Raw genomic sequence first — 18,195 nt, forward strand, 5'->3', positions numbered from 1 at the left:
CCAAAATGCAGAGAAAAAAGGGGGGGGGAATATGAAAATGAACGGTCAAAAAATATGATCTAAACAAAAGCCCAAATGCTAATATAGTGCTGGTAATTACTTTGACATAGGAAGGGTGAGAATTTGGACAAACCATCCTATGTAATTATTGATCAAGAGGGATAATGTTTTGGCATTGTCTCAAATGGCCAACACTTTAGATTTGAACTCCAGTTTGTCTCTATTTTCAAAGAAATGTACACAAAAGAAAACACAATTCAAACTACCTTAACAATTTAGCCCTATTATACAAAATGTGCACTTCATAGTCACTCTGTATATCAGATAAAGGGGTGGGGGTGGGGTGGGGTGAGGGAAATCAGATATCCTTAGGAGCAAATTTATTGCTTTTTCACAGAACTCTTCATCATCTATCCATTTTATAGTGCCAGGTGTACCATTTGTTTGGGTGCATTCTAAGTTTTAATTTTGTCTACACAAAATCAGCTATTCATCTCTCAGGTCACGATTACCCCTTTCTTTTCTACATCGTCTCTAATCATCCTGATACTTCATTAGAGCAATAAAAATGACTGGATTTTCAGGGGGAAAGAGAGAGAACTTGTGGATCTAAACTGATTTGTGGCTAATTGATTTGGAGCTAAATTTGATCCATATAATTCTAATCAACAACAAACATTTTAAGAATATCTGCTGTGTGATTTTAGCTCTTTGTGTGTGGGGGTGTGCATGTGTATGTGTGTGTGGTGGTGGTATGGGGGCGGTGTTCTTTGTACATTCTTTAAACCAACAGAGAGGAAAGGTATCCATAGAAGAAACCTTAGGAAATTAATTTACAGAACCATTGGTATCCACTTTTGTGAGACTATAGACTTAGGACTAGATATATAGGGAAAGGAATTTAGTTTGGTGATTTCTATCAAATTCCGTCTGTCTGGTATGGTTTGGAAGGCTTATTGGATATCATTCTCAGTTATGTTCATAGAGAATCCACATGATTAATATACTAGGCATTAAAGATGTTTTTTCTCCCAGCTTTTCATGTATCTGTAAGTACAAACCTGAACAATGCTTTTAATTCATTTTTTGTTTAACCCATTCCCTTAACTTGATATTTAAATGTTAATAGTAAAATGCTACTTAATTTTTTTTTTGCTGCCAAACCAAAAAGACTCTATACAAATGTTTTACATCTTTGTCCTTAAAATCTGGTGGTGTCTGAAATACAATTTAAAGACTTAAGATAATGGGAAATGCAAGTCAATGAAAGTAATTCTGTCTGTCAATGTTCCATTTAGTGTCAGGAAAACATGGGTCAATTCAATTCTTTGATTTTTACCATAATGTTTTTACATCTTTTGGGCAAGTATAGCTCTCATGCATGTTAATTAAAGTTTAGGAAAAAATATGATTGATTAACTTGGATTTTCAAGTAAGGCATATTGATATTAATTCAATATCAATATTATTCATAACATACATAGTCTTCCCCCTTACCCACAAATAGCATTTCAAAGAATTAACAGCAGTCATCTTCTCTATAGCATAAACTCCTATAAACTTGTTACTTATAGGAGTTTATGCTATAACTTGACAACAAGTATTATTTAGGGTCTGTAGAGTAGTTACTACCCTGCTACATTAAGCATTTTAATGATTCTCGGGAGATTGTTTTTAAAAAATGCATCTTATCGACTGCTTTCTATTGAGAGTCGTTAGCCTAATTTCCCCTTGGGCTTCAAGCTTCGAGTGGCATGAGGGGCAGTGGGGAAATGATGCCTTCATGTTTTGATAAAATTACCTCTCTAAGAAATATTAGGACCAAAAACTGCCAAAAATGGTAAGAATCCTGGAATAATTAGCGTTTGGGGGGATCCTTAGATTTGGTGGTGGTGGTGGTGGTTGGGTGGTGGAAGGGTTAAATGTTGTCTTGAATCTTTTAACTAAACCATTAGTCAAAGGAATTGAAGGGTTAGTAAGTGAGACTTCCTTGGGTGCATGTGAACAGTACAAAGAGAGCAGTTTGGACGACTCTAGGCCCCTCCCCCACTGATTCTGGACAAGCAGTCTGTGCATCCTTCCTGTCTCATTTGCTAATCTGTGGGGAGCATTGTAGAGCCTGAAGCGGCTCTAATCTCACCTTTCAAACTCACTGTATCACTGGCTGCTCAGGCTACCTTGGCCGCCTGATTCCTGGCGTGGAGCCTGGCAGCACAGGGCCCGGTGGGGGCAGCAGCAGCAGCAGCAGCAGCTGGGATGCCAGGGCTGCCAGGACAGCTCCGCAAGCTCCAAGGCAGGTCTCCCACTCTTCTTCTCTCAGAGAGCCCTGCCTGGATTTACCTGCAGCTTGTAGGGGTCATTCGAAGGGAGCGAAATAATATTTCTGCAGAAATCAAGAGGTTATGTTGTTCCGAGCTGTCAAACTATCTCCCTCTATATTTTCACATCATTATCAGTAAATGAAAAAATTTGAGGGAAGAGAGATTCAGGGAAAATGGGTGACCAAGGCCAAAAAGAAATACAGAAGGGAGATGGGCCACTGAAGGATCAAATTTGTTCCCACCATTTCCCAAAGGCAATCATCAGGGGCAACTGGTCTTCTGACATCCTGGGCCACAACACAGGCCTGGGAATCTCTCTCAATTTTATGCCGAGGTTTTCATCCCAAAGTTTCCATAGAGTTAAATAGTGGGTGCTAGCAAACACCAGATCCATGGAGAAAATGTCTACGAATTGGTAAAGTAGATGAACAGATAGATTTGCTAATCCTTACTAATTTCCTTGCTTTAAAGAAATGGCTTAAGGAAAGGGAAATGCAGGGGCACCAGAAGGGAGCAGAGGGCTGTGGTTTCAGCTGTGAGCTCTAATGAAATGGGGAGTCAATGAGGCAGAGAGGAGTGGGGGGTTGTTCCAGAGGGCAATGGTGGAACCCAAAGGAGGCTTTTTCACTTTCCGTGGATGCACAGACTGACAGAGTCAGCATCATAGGCCTGGAAAAGAGCAAAAACAGATAGAGGGGCACTGGGCCAGTCCAAAGGGAGGTAAAACAATGGTGGAGGTGGGGCAGAGAGAGCTGCACAAAACCCAATCTCTTTCAAATGTACTCTTTTCTTTCCTGGCTCCTATCTTTTCTCGACATCTGATTGTCTAGCCACATGCAGGAGGCTGATAAGAGAGCACTCCAGTCCTAGAGATAGCATCCCTGCTTTCTGCTTTGCCTTTTTAAATCTTGTTTTGCCCATGCTGGCATGAGAGACTATCACATCCCCAGGCTTCAGACAGGTGTCCAGTAAGTGGCAGGTGCCTTTTTATCAGACGCTATTTCCATAATTGTTCGTCTTCCAAAATTTTTGCTGCTAAGCAAATCACAGATTTATAGATAGGTTTTATGGGGCAAGACACAGAAGTGGAATTCTAATGAGATACTTACCATCACATTTAAAATAATGGCCTCAGGAGTATTTAGATGTCAACCCCTTTAGAGAGTCTCTGAGAAATCCAGAAATTAATTAGATAAGCCTTGCTAATGGACTGATTGGTCCATTGACTATATCTTCATGTATCTTGTTGACAAGACAGTGATGTTGACTGTATTTCTCTTTATTTTAAATCACAGCTATGAAGGAGTTCTGTTGTTTATAATTAAATATTTGGAGAGAAAAGAATTGACAAGAATTAGGTTTCTCCATGCCATCTTTAGACAATCATCACCTTTTGAATCAAGGGCAAATCATTCAACAGAATGTCCTATTTTCTCATTTTTGCCTTGTCTTTTGTAATCATCAGCCGTTTGTCACTGATATCATTATGAATGTTGGCATGGCTGGCAGATGTCGTGGTATGACTGATTCCAGAACAGCTTCAACAAAAAAAAGGATTTTTAGTAGCACCAGTGTAAACAAGAAAAGCCTGTCTTTGAATAGCTTTGGATTGCACAAGCACTATAGTTTACAAATCTACTGAAAAAAGGGCTACATTTTTCCACATTGCAGACCACATTTGTTATTTTAATAGAGAATATTTAAGGACCATATTTAGAAATACCAAAAATCCAAAATAGTCTCTCTTGTTAGAGGAAATGTTCCTTTGGGGGATGTGTGTGTGCATGCATGCATGCATATTGGGTTTTTGAATATGGATTTCCTACTTCTATAGGATCTTTGAAGGTTCTTTAGCAAGAGAAATTGTGTGTTTGAAAGGCATTTATTTTCATTGGACGCAGTCCTGATTCTGGGCATCCATTTTATTCAGGGCATCCCAGATATTTCAATCAACTCTCCACTGGACTGGATATGGTTGGATTAGCAGCAGACTGGCTGACATCAACAGCAAACACTAACATGTAAGTAGGTAAATGTGTTTTTGTGTAATCATGAATAATTATTAGTGAAGTTTCATAGTCTTTATTCTACCTCTCATGTGAAAATCTCTTTTATTAAGTAACCCCTAAAATAGTGATAATGGATGTCAGACATACATTGCTGTTCACTCTAACTTAATAGAATATAGTATTGATATAACTCATTCAAAGCTATACAGCATTTTTTAAACACAAAAAGGGACCTTTGGAATTTTGGATTGATAATAATGTATACTGTAAAAGACAAATGAGATTAGATGTTATATTTTAAATAGTGTTACTCAGCAATGTTCTTTATTTATTCAATACTAGAGGCCGGTGCACGGATTCGAGCACCGGTGGGGTCCCTCGGCCTGGCCTGCAGGGATCCAGCTGAAACCGTCAGTTTGACATCCCCCAGGGTCCCGGATTGTGAGAGGGTGCAGGTCAGGCCGAGAGACCCCACCAGTGCACGAATTTTTGCCAGGCCTCTAGTATGCATATAAGATCTTTGGTTAATCTCTTTCTTCCCTCCCCCTCCCCCTTTCCTCTGAGATTCATCAGACTGTTCCATGTTTCCATGCCTGTGCATTGAGTGTCTGCCCCCTGGTAGTCAGTGCATGTCATAGCTACCAGTCAAACTGTCAAACAGTTGCTTAGGCTTTTATATATATAGATGATAAATGACCATTGTGCACTAAGTCAATAATTAAAGCTCTTAACTTTACGAACATAGAAAAATGAGCAAACCTTTTAGAAGACATAATTTTTTCTCTACTTCATGTATAATCATAACATTTGTGAATGCAGGGTTTGAAAAAAGAAAATAGTTCTGTAGATACTATAGTGGTGAATTATTTATTTGAGTTACATAAATAAAATGTGGCCATTACTGCATTTCAGGTTCACCTATGAAATTGCTCCAGTATTTGTGCTTTTGGAATATGTCACCCTAAAGAAAATGAGAGAAATCATTGGCTGGCCAGGGGGCTCTGGCGATGGGATATTTTCTCCTGGTATATGATATTACAACTTTTCTTTGTGTTTCTTTCTTCTGGTATGCAATGCCCTATTATGAACCTGGGAAATCTTAAATATCTTGTTTGTACTTCTGCTTAAGTTCAATAGTCTCTATATCGATAAAAAGAATGAGTGTCATTAAGTACACTTGACCATTGGCCATGCCTCTAAGCCAACTATCCCATGCTTGAACATTAGTTATTTGTGTTCAAAAAGAGCATAAACGAAGATTATATTTACCCAAGACTTCTACTGGGCTCCCACACACAGGATGTATGCATCATGTGGAACAAAAGAATAAAGATGCCTAATAAGAGAATTCACTCTCTGATGCTCTTCCCAGGATTAGAGAAAGGAAAAGGGCAGCCTCGTTTAATAAAGCATTCTCTGGTTGAGAATGCATGACAGGCAGCTACTTAATAGATCCTAAGAACCCTGTTCCTCTCAAGCAACAAGCAGAGAAGCTGATTTACACTAATTTCAAGGAGGTGGAGAGTGCCTACGAGGCAGTTTCTTAGAACTAAAGGAGAGGGTGATGATTTCTTCAGGAATTTTCTCATTCCTTCTCTTCTTTATCAAGCCATTCAGTCTCTCCCATCCTGCCTTTTATCACCCTCCATTGCATTCTAAGCTCCAGTTATTTACACCTCTTTCAGCCAAGAGAATCAACCTGAAACAAAGGCCTGCGCTTGCTTCCCAGTGTGTGTGTGTGTGTGTGTGTGTGTGTGTGTGTGTGTGACCTTGGTTTGATGCAGAGAAGAAACAGAAGTTAGGAGGGCAGTGGGAAAAAAGAGTCAATGACCCATGGAAAAGAAACCCGGTGTGCAGATCATCACCTAATCAGTGCAAGAAGGAGGTCATCATAACGGGTGGGCGCTCCCCTAGGGGAGCCAGCTCCACACCTGCCATTGTGCCAGGCCTCACAAAGGCCACATTGTGATCTCTCCTCAACAAATCTACAAAGACAAGGGGATAATGAGGAGGGAGAAAATAAAAAAACGGATGGAAAAAGAAATGATAAATGAGCAACAGTAGGCTTAAAATCAAGCAGCTTTACCTATAAGCTCAGATCTGCTATTTTATTTTATGTTTTTAAAGCTATCGCACTTTTTTTTCAGATGCTGAAGGAAAACCTGTTAGTTAAATTGTAGGGAAATTTAGCCTTTTCTTTATAAGTCATTGAATGTCAGCTGTGATGAATTTTTAGCTAGTCTTTATTTGTAGAAAAGTTAGTACTTAGTTTTTTCTCTGGAAAACCATCCCCTATTGAGGGAACTTTGTCACCATTGCCTGGAACTGATGCTCTTAAGTTCTTAAGGCTCTTAAGGCCTAAGATATTTTTTATGAGCAATTAGATAGGGTTCAGAGATCAACATCACTTCTACCTTTATTCTTTCTCCTATTATAAGGTTAGTTGCCTGATTGAGTTGTCCCTGAGGGAGCCAGGAGCATCCCAGGATCTATTTTAATGGTTCCGAGGAGAGCAGAGTGAACAGATGCTAACAGCTGCTCATGTGGATCCTAAAAAGTTGACTAAAGGGGCTTGAGACAGGCCTAATTTACCTGGCTGGTCTTGAAACCCACCTGTCCCAGAGAAAGCATCATCTCTGGCAGTTGTGCTAAGCCAGTTATAGACTGAGGGCTTCCCCAACACCCTCATCAATGACAGCAAATGGTCAAGAAAAGGGGTTAGACAAGACTTAAGCTTGATCATGGGGCTCCTCCCTTGGCCCCAAAGACCTAAAATAGAAGCCATCGACGTCATGTTACAATGTAATGTAGACATTGCAAAGTAGGGAGGGTATAGAAGAAAAGCCATTGGCAACCTGTTTCTTCTCTGCTCTCTGTAGGCATTGCAGAGGAAAGGTTGATAGCATCCTGAATCACTAATACATGTCTTTCTAGGTAGCAGTCAGCTTTATTCCTGAAGTAAAGGGTCTTACAATTTAAGGGGTGAGGAAAGGGGGAAAGGGGGAAATCATGCATATTATCTGAAAGTCCTGTTGTTTGGGACTTAACATGAAGAGTTAGGTCTGTAGCTGAATATATAGCTCAGCTGTTTGCCTTACGCCTCCATCTATAACGTCCAGAGGCTTCATGTTTCACGGAAAGTCCTTTGGGACTTAGAAGAAATCCGTTTATGTTATGTCACCTATGCCTGACAACCAGAGAGACCCGAGCACTTGTCACTGCTCAGCGTGTCATGAAGAACTGAGGGGGAAAGAGGAAAGGCTTGGCTTAGTCACACACCTTCCCTATCTACAGGGTTTTCAGAATGACTCAGGGCTTGCTTTTGCATCCTTTTTTCTTGAAGATTCATGGGCAATAAGAGCATGCAGGACTCGTGCATCTGTCCTCCTACCTGTGCTGCACAATGCAGTCTGCTCTGTCCAGAGGCCAAAAGCCTCTTCATCCCTCTCAGGGATGCTGGACATGACAGAGAATGGCTGAGGTGAAAACTGGAGAGTGGAAAGGCAGAGCTAGAAGCCTCTTGGACAAGTGTCCTGTGAAATGAGCTTTCTTTTTTTTTTAAATATATTTTATTGATTTTTTACAGAGAGGAAGGGAGAGGGATAGAGTTAGAAACATCGAAGAGAGAAACATCAATCAGCTGCCTCCCTCACACCCACTACTGGGGATGTGCCCACAACCAAGGTACATGCCTTTGACCAGAATCAAACCTGGGACCCTTGAGTCCACAGGCCGCAGCTCTATTTGTCTTCCTCTCCTTTCTCCCTGGCCTGTCTGAGAAGAATGAGAGCAGCAGTTCTCAATGGGAGAATTTTGCCCCGTGTTTTCCCTCAGGGGACATTTGGCAATGTCTGGAGACATTTTTTGGTGGCCACTTTGGGGGAGCACAGTGCTGCTGGCATCCGGTGGGTAGAGGCCAGGGATACTGGTAAACACCATGCAATGCACAGGACAGGCCCCCATAAGTAACTATCCAGCCCAAACTATCCTTAGGCGCCAGAATTAAGAAACCATAGCTAGAGAGCAAGTTTCTTTAAAAGCTGCTCCATTTTCCAACGGCATCCTACACAGTCAGACTTTTAGAAAGGGTGCTGCTCAGAGCAGGTCTGACCTAGATTCTGCTTGTCCCATGTCTCTGGGGTCCAGAAGAAGTAGGAATCGTCCTCATTCTGACTGATGACAAAGCCAGGCTCTTGTTGATGACTGCTGTGTGTGAGGCTGCCTGCTTGCGTCAGAGCCCAGGGCTCATGGGGCAAAGATCGTGCCCTGTGTGGGCCATTCGACTGAATACAGGGAGCTCTTTTGCTCTTGCCACGTGAAGGGAAGGGAACGCAAAGTACTCACACCATGATAGGGCCTGGGCGTGCCCCGCTTTGGGTGAGGGGGAGAGAGTACCTTTGCTCTGCCTCATGATCTTGATCTCACAGTTTCCATGCCCACATATTCATTTCCATGCTGAAGACCTTTTTTCTGGATAGCAAAAATCCTAACCTTTCCAACAATCCTGGGGAAAAGCTTACTCTTCTTTGCACATCAGATAAAACTCTACTTATTAGATACAAACTTTATTGTATGAAATTCTTGACACCCTGAGGATGACACAGAAAAATAATTCAATATGAACTTAAAGTTCCCTTAGTTGCATGTCATCCCATAGCTATAAAATAAGATTTTTGTAAACTATTACGGTTATATTTTAATGATATCTTTAAGAGGGAAGAACAATTTAGGGGGAATTAACAAATGAGTATGAAGAGATGGGCTTGGATGTATATTCTCATTCTGTAAGACTTGTTGATTAACAGCAACTGATTTGTAGCCGTTCACGTGCAAGGCATTTGTATGAGCTGAAATGAAATGTCTTCTACATAAGGATATAAGTAAGATTTTCCTAAGCCTCATGCAGAATGACTGCACTCACAAGCTGGGAAAGAAGGCAACAATTCCTTAGTTCTTAAATGCTGCTTCAAAGAGCAGAATCAATTGCAGTTCCTCTTAGTGACAGAGATGGGTGTGGAGGGAGGACATCTGTCCCATGGTTGGGCCCAATGCTCCTTCTCTGGACCCTCTTAGCTAGCACCTGAGTCTGAGTATTCAGGTCAAGGTTAGCCAATCAAAAGTTCTTCTCCTGTGTCCAAGGAGGACTCTGGGTCAGTGGAAATGGGATGTGGCTTGCATGTGAAGTGATGTTGATAATGACTAGAAAAGGTAACTATGTGTTGCTGTGCACCTTAGGTGGCGCCATATCTAACATGTATGCCATGCTGATTGCACGCTTTAAGATGTTCCCAGAAGTCAAGGAGAAAGGGATGGCCGCTGTTCCCAGGCTCATTGCCTTCACATCTGAGCATGTACGTGTTTCTGTTCTTTCCAAGTTTAAGGTTCTATTTTGTAAAGCCCGGGTTTACGCAATGATATTTAGAAATGCTTTATTCCCAGAGGTTCTCTTCCTAAAAGATCCTTTTTGGAAAAGAATTAGGGGAGAGAACAGCTGAGTGGTACAATGGGTTGAATTTCTCTTTGAAATTCAGGAAAACTCTCAAAGAGAAATCAGGATGTTTTACCTGCAGTTCCTATGCTTCACTTTTTAGTACTAATGTTGTGTGTTGGGGGAGTGTAGGAGGAGAGAAAGAAGACTGACCATGAACTCATTTGGGCTATCGATATTACTGCACCTACATAACCCTAAAGTAGCCTGTTGATACAGACTTTGTGTTTAAAAATTCTGACCAGATATCCTACCCTCATGGTACCTTGAATCACTTTAATGTTAACCTTAACCAGAGGTTTTATCACTGTAGAGAAACGGCATAGTGATCTGTCATATCTGATCTCTCAGCCAAGCACAGGCTCCTACCTACCACCAGGCTGCTGGCCAGGCAGGATGCTGGGAGCTTGGGATTCCCAGCTTGAATTCCAGGAGGTAGTATTTCATATTCCTTCCAGGGCCTTTGAAGAGCTAATGCCACCAAGGCATCTCAACAATTGTCCTTCCTGTTCGCATAAATTGAATTAACAGCTCTGCTAGGCTGCCTGCTTCCTCTCACATACCTAAGACTGCTCCATCACAACCTTTCCTCAAAGTAGCCCAAGGTCTGGAAAACAACTGCCTCAAAGGTCAAGCAGCCCTTTGATGGTAGGGGAAATGGAAAACGGGCAGAGAGGGGTTTATAGGGAAACTAGAAGTTCCTGAAAGAGATGTCAGGCAGGAGAAGCATGGAATCATAGTGGGGCCTCAGCTCTACTACATGTTTTAAGGTACATGTATGTGTGTGTGTGTTTGTGTGTGTGTGTGTGTGTTATAACAAGGAAATGAAAGGCAAGTACAGGTTGGAAGCCAGTGAGTACAATTCATAACCACAGCAGTAGCCATAGAATCAAAAGAAACTAATGATTTATGTTAACAAATTATCTTTAGCCGTTGTTTTGTCATGTTTACCATAAACGTAGTGGCTTAAGACAACATGACTTCATTGGAGTTCAGAATGGAATGTGGGTGAGCAGGGCTGGGGTCCTTCTGGAGGTGGCAGGGGAGCACCCGTTTCCCCTGCTCTCTCTGACTTCTGTTTCTGTCACCACATCTCCTTCTCTGGTTCTGACTCTCTCGTCCACTCTTTCCCTTGTTAGGACCCTTACGATTACTTAGGTCTACCCAAATAACCCAGGTAATCTCCCATCTCAAGACCCTTAACTTAATCATATTTGAAAGATCCCTTTTACCATGTAAGGTAACATATTCCCAGGTTTTAGGGATTGGGATATGGACATCCTTGGGGAGGAAGACATTGTTCATTCTACTAGGCCTAGTACCCCCATCATCAGCTAATTTTAATTTCGCAGCTTCTCCAAAGGTAGAAAAACATGATGCAATATTTTCTAATTACTGTTTCCCTGAAGTGGGTTTGGACCTCTACATAGGTAAATGTTACTATATTCTCAGTCTCAAAAATTCCAGATGCTATTATATTGGGTATCTTTTTCTTTTGGCTTCTGTGCCGATTACACAACCTGAAATGAGGTTGATTAACCAACAAGCTGCCCTGTGCTCTCTGGTTTCTGAATAAGTTTCTTGGGCTCAAGCTTCATGCAAATTGGCTTAACCTTACCCAGAAAGCTTGGGTCATGTAGCCTGGGAATGATTTTGCTATGCCTTATTTTCCTGATATCGCAAACTTGGAGTCTAATTCTTCATTTCTAAGGAAAGAAAGGTAATTCAGTAATACAACAACCACTTAATTCTCCCTTCTCTTTTTTGGATCTCTATCCACACACATAATTATGAAATAACATTTGAATTATAAACCTGCCCTAAAATACCAACTGGTTCTAACTGAAGGCTTATTTTTGACAAATGAACTGTTTTTCTAATGTATAATATCTTATATCGGTAACTATTTGACTGTTTCCAACACCCTTCCAATTACATTAGCTCATTTGATTCTCACGACAATCTTGTGCAACAGGCAGCACAGAGATTATTACCAGTATTTTACAAATGAAGAGGCTGCAGTTAGCTATGTAGACAGAGATAGGATTAAATGGGTGTTCTGACTCCCAGACCAGTGAGGTCCCTGCCTCAACTACCATGTAGAAAACAGATTAAAAGTTTCAGCAACAAAGTTTTGTACACTACAGTTCATCAATTGATTTAACATTTTCTACCTTCCCAAATCAAATTTCCACCAAGAGATTTTTCTTAATGTCAAGGTGATGGCACATTTTTACCTCCCCCAAAGAAAACACCTCCTCATTATCTCAGGGCTGAGCTGGAGGAGGTTTTCCAAGTTTATTGAAAGTACTTCTATGTCTCCTTGAACAGTTGATCCGAATCATTCTGGATAGGTGAAACAATAATTTGGTCAAAGCCAAGGAAGGGGAAGACGGGGGAAGGTGGAGGTGGTCCAATTCAACAAATATTTATTAACTATATGCTACCATAAAAATTTTCCCTCATGCAGCTTATGTTCTATTAGGGTATAGACAGTGGGTAAACTAAATAAATATTTAATGCCACATGGTGACAAGAGAATGGGGTGGTAGTGGGCTATTCTACAAGATGGTCATAAAAGGTCTCTGTAAAAATGAAACATAGCAGAGACCTACCTTGAATGAGGGAGGGAGCTATATACATATCTGAGGAAGGATTTTTCAAGAAATGAAACAAAATACAAAAGCCCAGAGACAAGAACAAGTTGAGCAAGCTCACAGAAGACCAGAAAAGCCAGTACTACCAGATAGAGAGAGTGAGAGGTGGGGAGGTAGGACACAAGGTAGGGAGGGGTTGGGGGTAAAGGTAGCTAGGTACTGAGGGCTGTCTTTACATACATATATTATTGACTTCAGAGAGGAAGGGAGAGGGAGAGAGATGGAAACAACAATGATGAGAGAGAATTATTGATCAGCTGCCTCCTGCATGCCCCCCACTGGGGATCCAAACTGGGGCATGTGCCCTGACTGAGAATGGAACTGTGATCTGCCTGGTTTATAGGTTGACACTCAACCACTGAGCCACGCTGGCTGGGCATGAGGGCTGTCTTAATAATCTTTGTGTTCCCTGAGCCCAGAAGAGGATTTCCCTGAAGCCCTGTTGTCCACTAGGCACTGAATCTGAGTCTCAGTTAAATATCTGGATGTGACTAACAATGGCTTGAAAGAATTAATGCAACTTTCCAAACTGCTTATCTAAATTGTAAAGAGGAAGAGAAACCAGCATGTCAAAAGACTGACTTGGTTTCTTTCAGAACTTTCCACCATTCTCCTTACTCTCCCACCATCCCTAAAGACAGGTAAGACTGACTGCACCAGGGCTGCATACAATGATGGAGCTCATGCCTGTGAGCTCTCATCCTCATGCATTCTCCCTTTGGACAATCACAACACACTCAGACCCTGCTTACTTTTTACTTACAATTATTTCATGAGTATAAAATCCCATACTTATTTGCACATTTTCAATGTCAACTGAAACATGGATCCTGTGTCTAGATTAATTAATGATATTTTATTAAAAGATAAATTAGTCTTCGTTTAGTATAAATTAAAAACATATAGGTTTTAACGTCTATTATCCTTAAATTGAAATATGCTTTTGTTCTAAATAAGCACTCGATTCTAGCAGAGGGGCCAATTGTTATTTTTTTCAAAATCAGGGAGGCGGGGGGAGCCAGAGGGGCATTCATTAGCTCATTCCCCAGCTATTCCATTGATGAACCGATTATTACAACAGTCTTGATGATTTGAGGGACACATCTGAATCCTTATAGCTTCCAATTTTTGTTCATAGTTCTCCTTTCTGAAGCCACCCAGAGCAGTCAGGCTATTCCTCTACTCCTGCCTTGGCCAGTGGTTCTCAACCTTCTGGCCCTTTCAATATAGTTCTCATGTTGTGACCCAACCATAAAATTATTTTCATTGCTACTACATAACTGTAATGTTGCTACTGTTATGAATCGTAATGTAAATATCTGATATGCAGGATGGTCTTAGGCGACCCCTGTGAAAGGGTCCTTCGACTGCCAAAGGGGTCGAGACCCACAGGTTGAGAACCGCTGGCATAGCCCTTCAGATATAAAGGCCGCACATATGCCACATGACCCTCTTTATCTCTGCTTATGACCAAGTGTTCTCTGAGACGTCTCTAGACACTTGGTTTCCAGGCTCCTCAGCATCTAGGTTGCTGCTGTGCTCTGGTTCATCAACAAGTGGTTCCAAGAGATGTGGTGCTAAGGATTACAAATGATTCTCCATCAGCACAGAGAGATGGGCCATTTAAGCTGGCTTCCCTGTTTCTTCCTCATTAGGCAGTGTCTTTTTTTGTCTCTCAAGTCCCTTCCTCTTTATGGGTCCCTTGCTATTTTGTGGACAACATCTAGCTATTTCCCTGCTCCCTTTCCTGAAATACAAATGCGTTCGGTATCTAATTTTCTTTTTCATGCCTCATATCACCTTTGTTCCCCATCTTTAAGCTTTCTGTTTGGGCATGTGTTTGTCTTTAAGTGTGTGGTATTTGGTACAGTGATCAATTATCCTGGTTAATTGCTCCTCATTTGAGGATCCCTAGCCTTTCCCATTAAATACCAGATGAGACGACTTCCTCTCATTGACCAGGTGCACCAGATCTCTCACTTATCCCCAATTTGCCACTTGGCAGTTTAGTGCTTACAAGCTCATTCACTGAGGGGCCTCATTTGAGGCTTGTGCTTGCTCAGTGGGGCAGCTGTTTCCTCTGTTCTGTGCCCTCCTGGCAGGGAGACTTAGGGCTGTTTTCGCCCTTTCCTGGGTGGCTTAGGGATCTGCTAAGTAAGCAAGAGAGACCACTATTTTTTTTTAGTGACGGAGACATGCATCTTTACAAACCCAATTAAGCTTTCTCTCCTAGTTCCCGGGTATCTTGGTAACAAATGTCCACTTTGTCTTTCTGAGGTTGTAAAATGAGGCTAATGGCCCTTTCTCATTACTTCTTAGCCACACTGGGCTTTTAAAACGCCTCTGTTCAGCGCCCCGTTAACTGGTTTGCATTGTTTGCTACTGTTTTAAATGTGATTTCCTCTTGTTTATAAGACACACCCCCTAAAAGTATAATAGCAGTTCCTATGCTGCATATTTAAGAATTCAAATAAGTCAAAAGTGGGCCTTTGAATAGAGAGCCCACTCAGGAACCATAACTTACAATTCCAGCCAGCAGCCCTTTGGAGATGTAAATTGAGGCAGCAGCTCCCTCTTGGACGGCTTAATGATCTGTAGTTAATAGTAGGAGGCTGCTGAGCAGATGCAGTACAGCTGGGCTTAAGTTAGCCTCTCAGCTTTCCACATTGCACAGTGATACAGCCATTAAAAAAAAAAAAGATTCAGATTCCTATCCGGAATCAATAACCAAGAGCACGAAGATGTGGCCGTGCTTTGTCAGTGTGGCCTTTCCCACGCAGCCTTCTGCCCAAGCCAGGAACCAAGGCCTCCTTCCGGAGCCCAGCCCAGGCCGGGCAGTCACCTGCACAACACATAGCCCCTCCAACAATCCTGGGACAAAAGGTGCTGAATTTAAAGCCAATCTCTTCTCTTGAGTGCACACAATTCCACTGAACTTTGAGAGAAACTGAGTGTAACCTCTTGGTAGCAAAATAGAAGTTTGGGAACCATACATACACAGCTGCTGGAGACAGTCGATGTGCGCTTACCCCTTGTATATAACATTGGCTTGGGTTGCTGTGTGTTGGAGTAGCAGGTCCTTTTACAATTTCCAGGGGCTTAGTATTTCACTTAAAAGTCCAAGTGAACTCAACAACAATAGCAACAAACAAACAAGCAAACAAACAAAACATCTATTCAAGAGTGGTCAAAGGACTTGTAAAGACCTTTCTCCAAAGTGGCCAATAAGCACATGAAAATATGCTCAGTATCACTAATCATAATTATTACTGATACTGAGCATTGGGGAAATGCAAAGCAAATCCATAATGAGGTATCACTCCACACCCATTAGAATGACTAGTCTCAAAAAAAAATCCAGAAAATAATTATTGACAGGATGTGTAGAAACTGGAACCATGGAGCAGTGCTGGTGAGAGTGGAAAATGGTACAGCTGATGTGGAAAGCAGTATGACAATTCCTCAAAAATAGACTTACCATATGACCCAGTAGTTCACTTCTGAGTATACTCCAAAGAATTAAAAGTATGGCTCAAAGAAATATCTGCACACCCATGCTCATACTACATTATCCATATGGACAAAAGGTAGTAGCCACCCAAGTGTCCATGGATGGATGAATGGAAAACAAAACGTGATGTATATATACAATGAATATGATTCAGCATTGAAAATGAGGGGAATTCTGGCATAAACTATGACATGGATGTATCTTGAGGACCTTATGCTCAGTAAAACAAGCCACTCACAAAAGGTAAATAGTGCATGGTTCCACTTACATGAGGTTCCTAGGATAGCCAGATTCATAGAGACAGAAAGTAGAATGGTGGTCTCCAAGGGCTGTGGAGAGGGAGGAATGAGGAGCTGTTGTTTCATGGGTTCAGTTTCAGTTTTGCAAGATGGAAAGAGTTCTGGAGATGGATGGTAGTGATGGGTGCACAGCAACATTAATGTACTTAAGGCCACTGAATTGTGCATTTCTAAATGATGAAGATGGTAAATTTTATGTTATGTAGATTTTGTGACAATTTTTTAAGCCCAAGTGAAGGATGCCTTCTTCTCGCAGCAATCCAGGCTTTGGAGGCACAGGTTAGAAATAGGAGAAATGAAAAAAAAATAGCAAAGGGAGTGGATTTTGACTTTATATGCAGCTAATTACTAATATGCTTTTTTTACAGAGTCATTTTTCTCTCAAGAAGGGAGCTGCAGCCTTGGGCATTGGAACAGACAGCGTGATTCTAATTAAATGTGATGAGAGGTGAGCATGAATATGCAACCCTTGTTGGTTAGCAATTTGCAAATTCCACACATGTGTATACCTTTTAGTCTGAAAACAGGTGATGACCATGGGGGCAGAAAACCTGGCTGCCATCCTGGCCACCGCCATTCACTTTCTTTTCCACACGGGCTCTTGCTCGGAGTCGTGGGATGGTGTCCCTCAGTGCCACGGAGCCTTCCATGGCCCTTGACTGAATCAGAACCTTTGTTAAATCTACCAAAATATTCTGCACCAAGATGGTGCACAAGGACATTCATCAACACCAACCACTTGGTCACTGATTTATGGTGATGTCATCATTCTAGGAACCCTGAATGGTGTGCACTTGATGAAGTAATTACAGAAGGGGGGTGGCATTTTAGCGAGTAGGGAATAAATAATGCCTCAGCAACTCATCAGCTTTGTGCTGGAACCAAAGAAGAATCCATGTTTTCATTGACACCCATACCTTCATAGGCATTCTGTGAATAGGTGGGGAGGGGAAGGGGAAAGGAAGATTTAATAGCATTTTCAAGATATTCATGTAAATTATCATTAGCCTGTAGCTTGGAACCTATAAAAATTAAATTAACCACTTATTTATTGGTATGAATTTATGGGACAGACATTTATGATTGCCCACCATACCACTAAGCTCTAGAAAAAGATAAGGCATAATCCCAGTGCCCTGACAGAATATGATCTAAGTGGAGAGACGGAGTAGCATCAGAAGAGACATTGATATGGTTGAATTGTGTGGCCCAGAGTACACATTGCATACATTGGTCAGGTTGAAAGGTTTCATGCAGCAGCGAGGGCTTGAGCTGGATTTTAAAAATTGGAGATGAGTTGGAAATGGGAGTGGAGGTGGGGACAATAGCAGAAGATTGAGTACCACCAGCAAAGCCACAGAAGTAGCAATGAGCTTGTGGGGCTCCAGGAGGGGAAGGGGACAGCCATAGCAAACATGTCTGGCCATGTGGGATTTTGAAAACTCAAAAAACCAAACTGATTAATAAATAGCCACATCTCCCTCTGGAAGATAAAATTACAATAGCCTGCCATGTTCTTGTTCACACCTTTATATATTGCCAGAATTTGTTTGCAAGGAGTGCACATTACCTCTACAATGAGAAAAAACAGTGATGTTTTATTTTTTCTTTTTGGGGATAAAAAGCTAAACTTAGCATTTGAACTTGATGAGTCTGGACACCAGGTAACTTGCAAGCATTTTTATCTGCCAAGGGCATGAGTGAAACACCCTTCAGGGAGCAAGGAAGACGAGAGACTGGTCAGTGACTCTAGCAGTAAGATGGGCATGAAATGATAGAGAGGACTGGAGTGAGGTGAACACATTCTGAAAAAGGAACCGCTTTATACTTTTAAGGCTACCAGTGTTCCTCACTATCAGGTACTTGAGGAGAAAATTGGCACAGACACAAAATTTGCTAACTGGGGATAA

At 41.5% G+C, this 18,195-nt stretch overlaps 1 protein-coding gene across 1 annotated transcript in view; it reads left to right on the forward strand.

The window, feature by feature from the left end:
- GAD2 (glutamate decarboxylase 2) overlaps nucleotides 1–18,195 on the forward strand; it is a 55,904-nt gene that overhangs the window by 2,815 nt on the left and 34,894 nt on the right. Inside the window, exons 5-8 of the mRNA XM_023763899.1 lie at nucleotides 4,252–4,342; nucleotides 5,243–5,355; nucleotides 9,566–9,681; nucleotides 16,654–16,733. Of these exons, the coding sequence (XP_023619667.1) occupies nucleotides 4,252–4,342; nucleotides 5,243–5,355; nucleotides 9,566–9,681; nucleotides 16,654–16,733 (400 nt within the window). The remainder of the gene's footprint in view (nucleotides 1–4,251; nucleotides 4,343–5,242; nucleotides 5,356–9,565; nucleotides 9,682–16,653; nucleotides 16,734–18,195) is intronic.

This window comes from Myotis lucifugus, unplaced genomic scaffold (genome assembly GCF_000147115.1).
Source record: "Myotis lucifugus unplaced genomic scaffold, Myoluc2.0 scaffold_306, whole genome shotgun sequence".
Classification (NCBI taxonomy): domain Eukaryota; kingdom Metazoa; phylum Chordata; class Mammalia; order Chiroptera; family Vespertilionidae; genus Myotis; species Myotis lucifugus.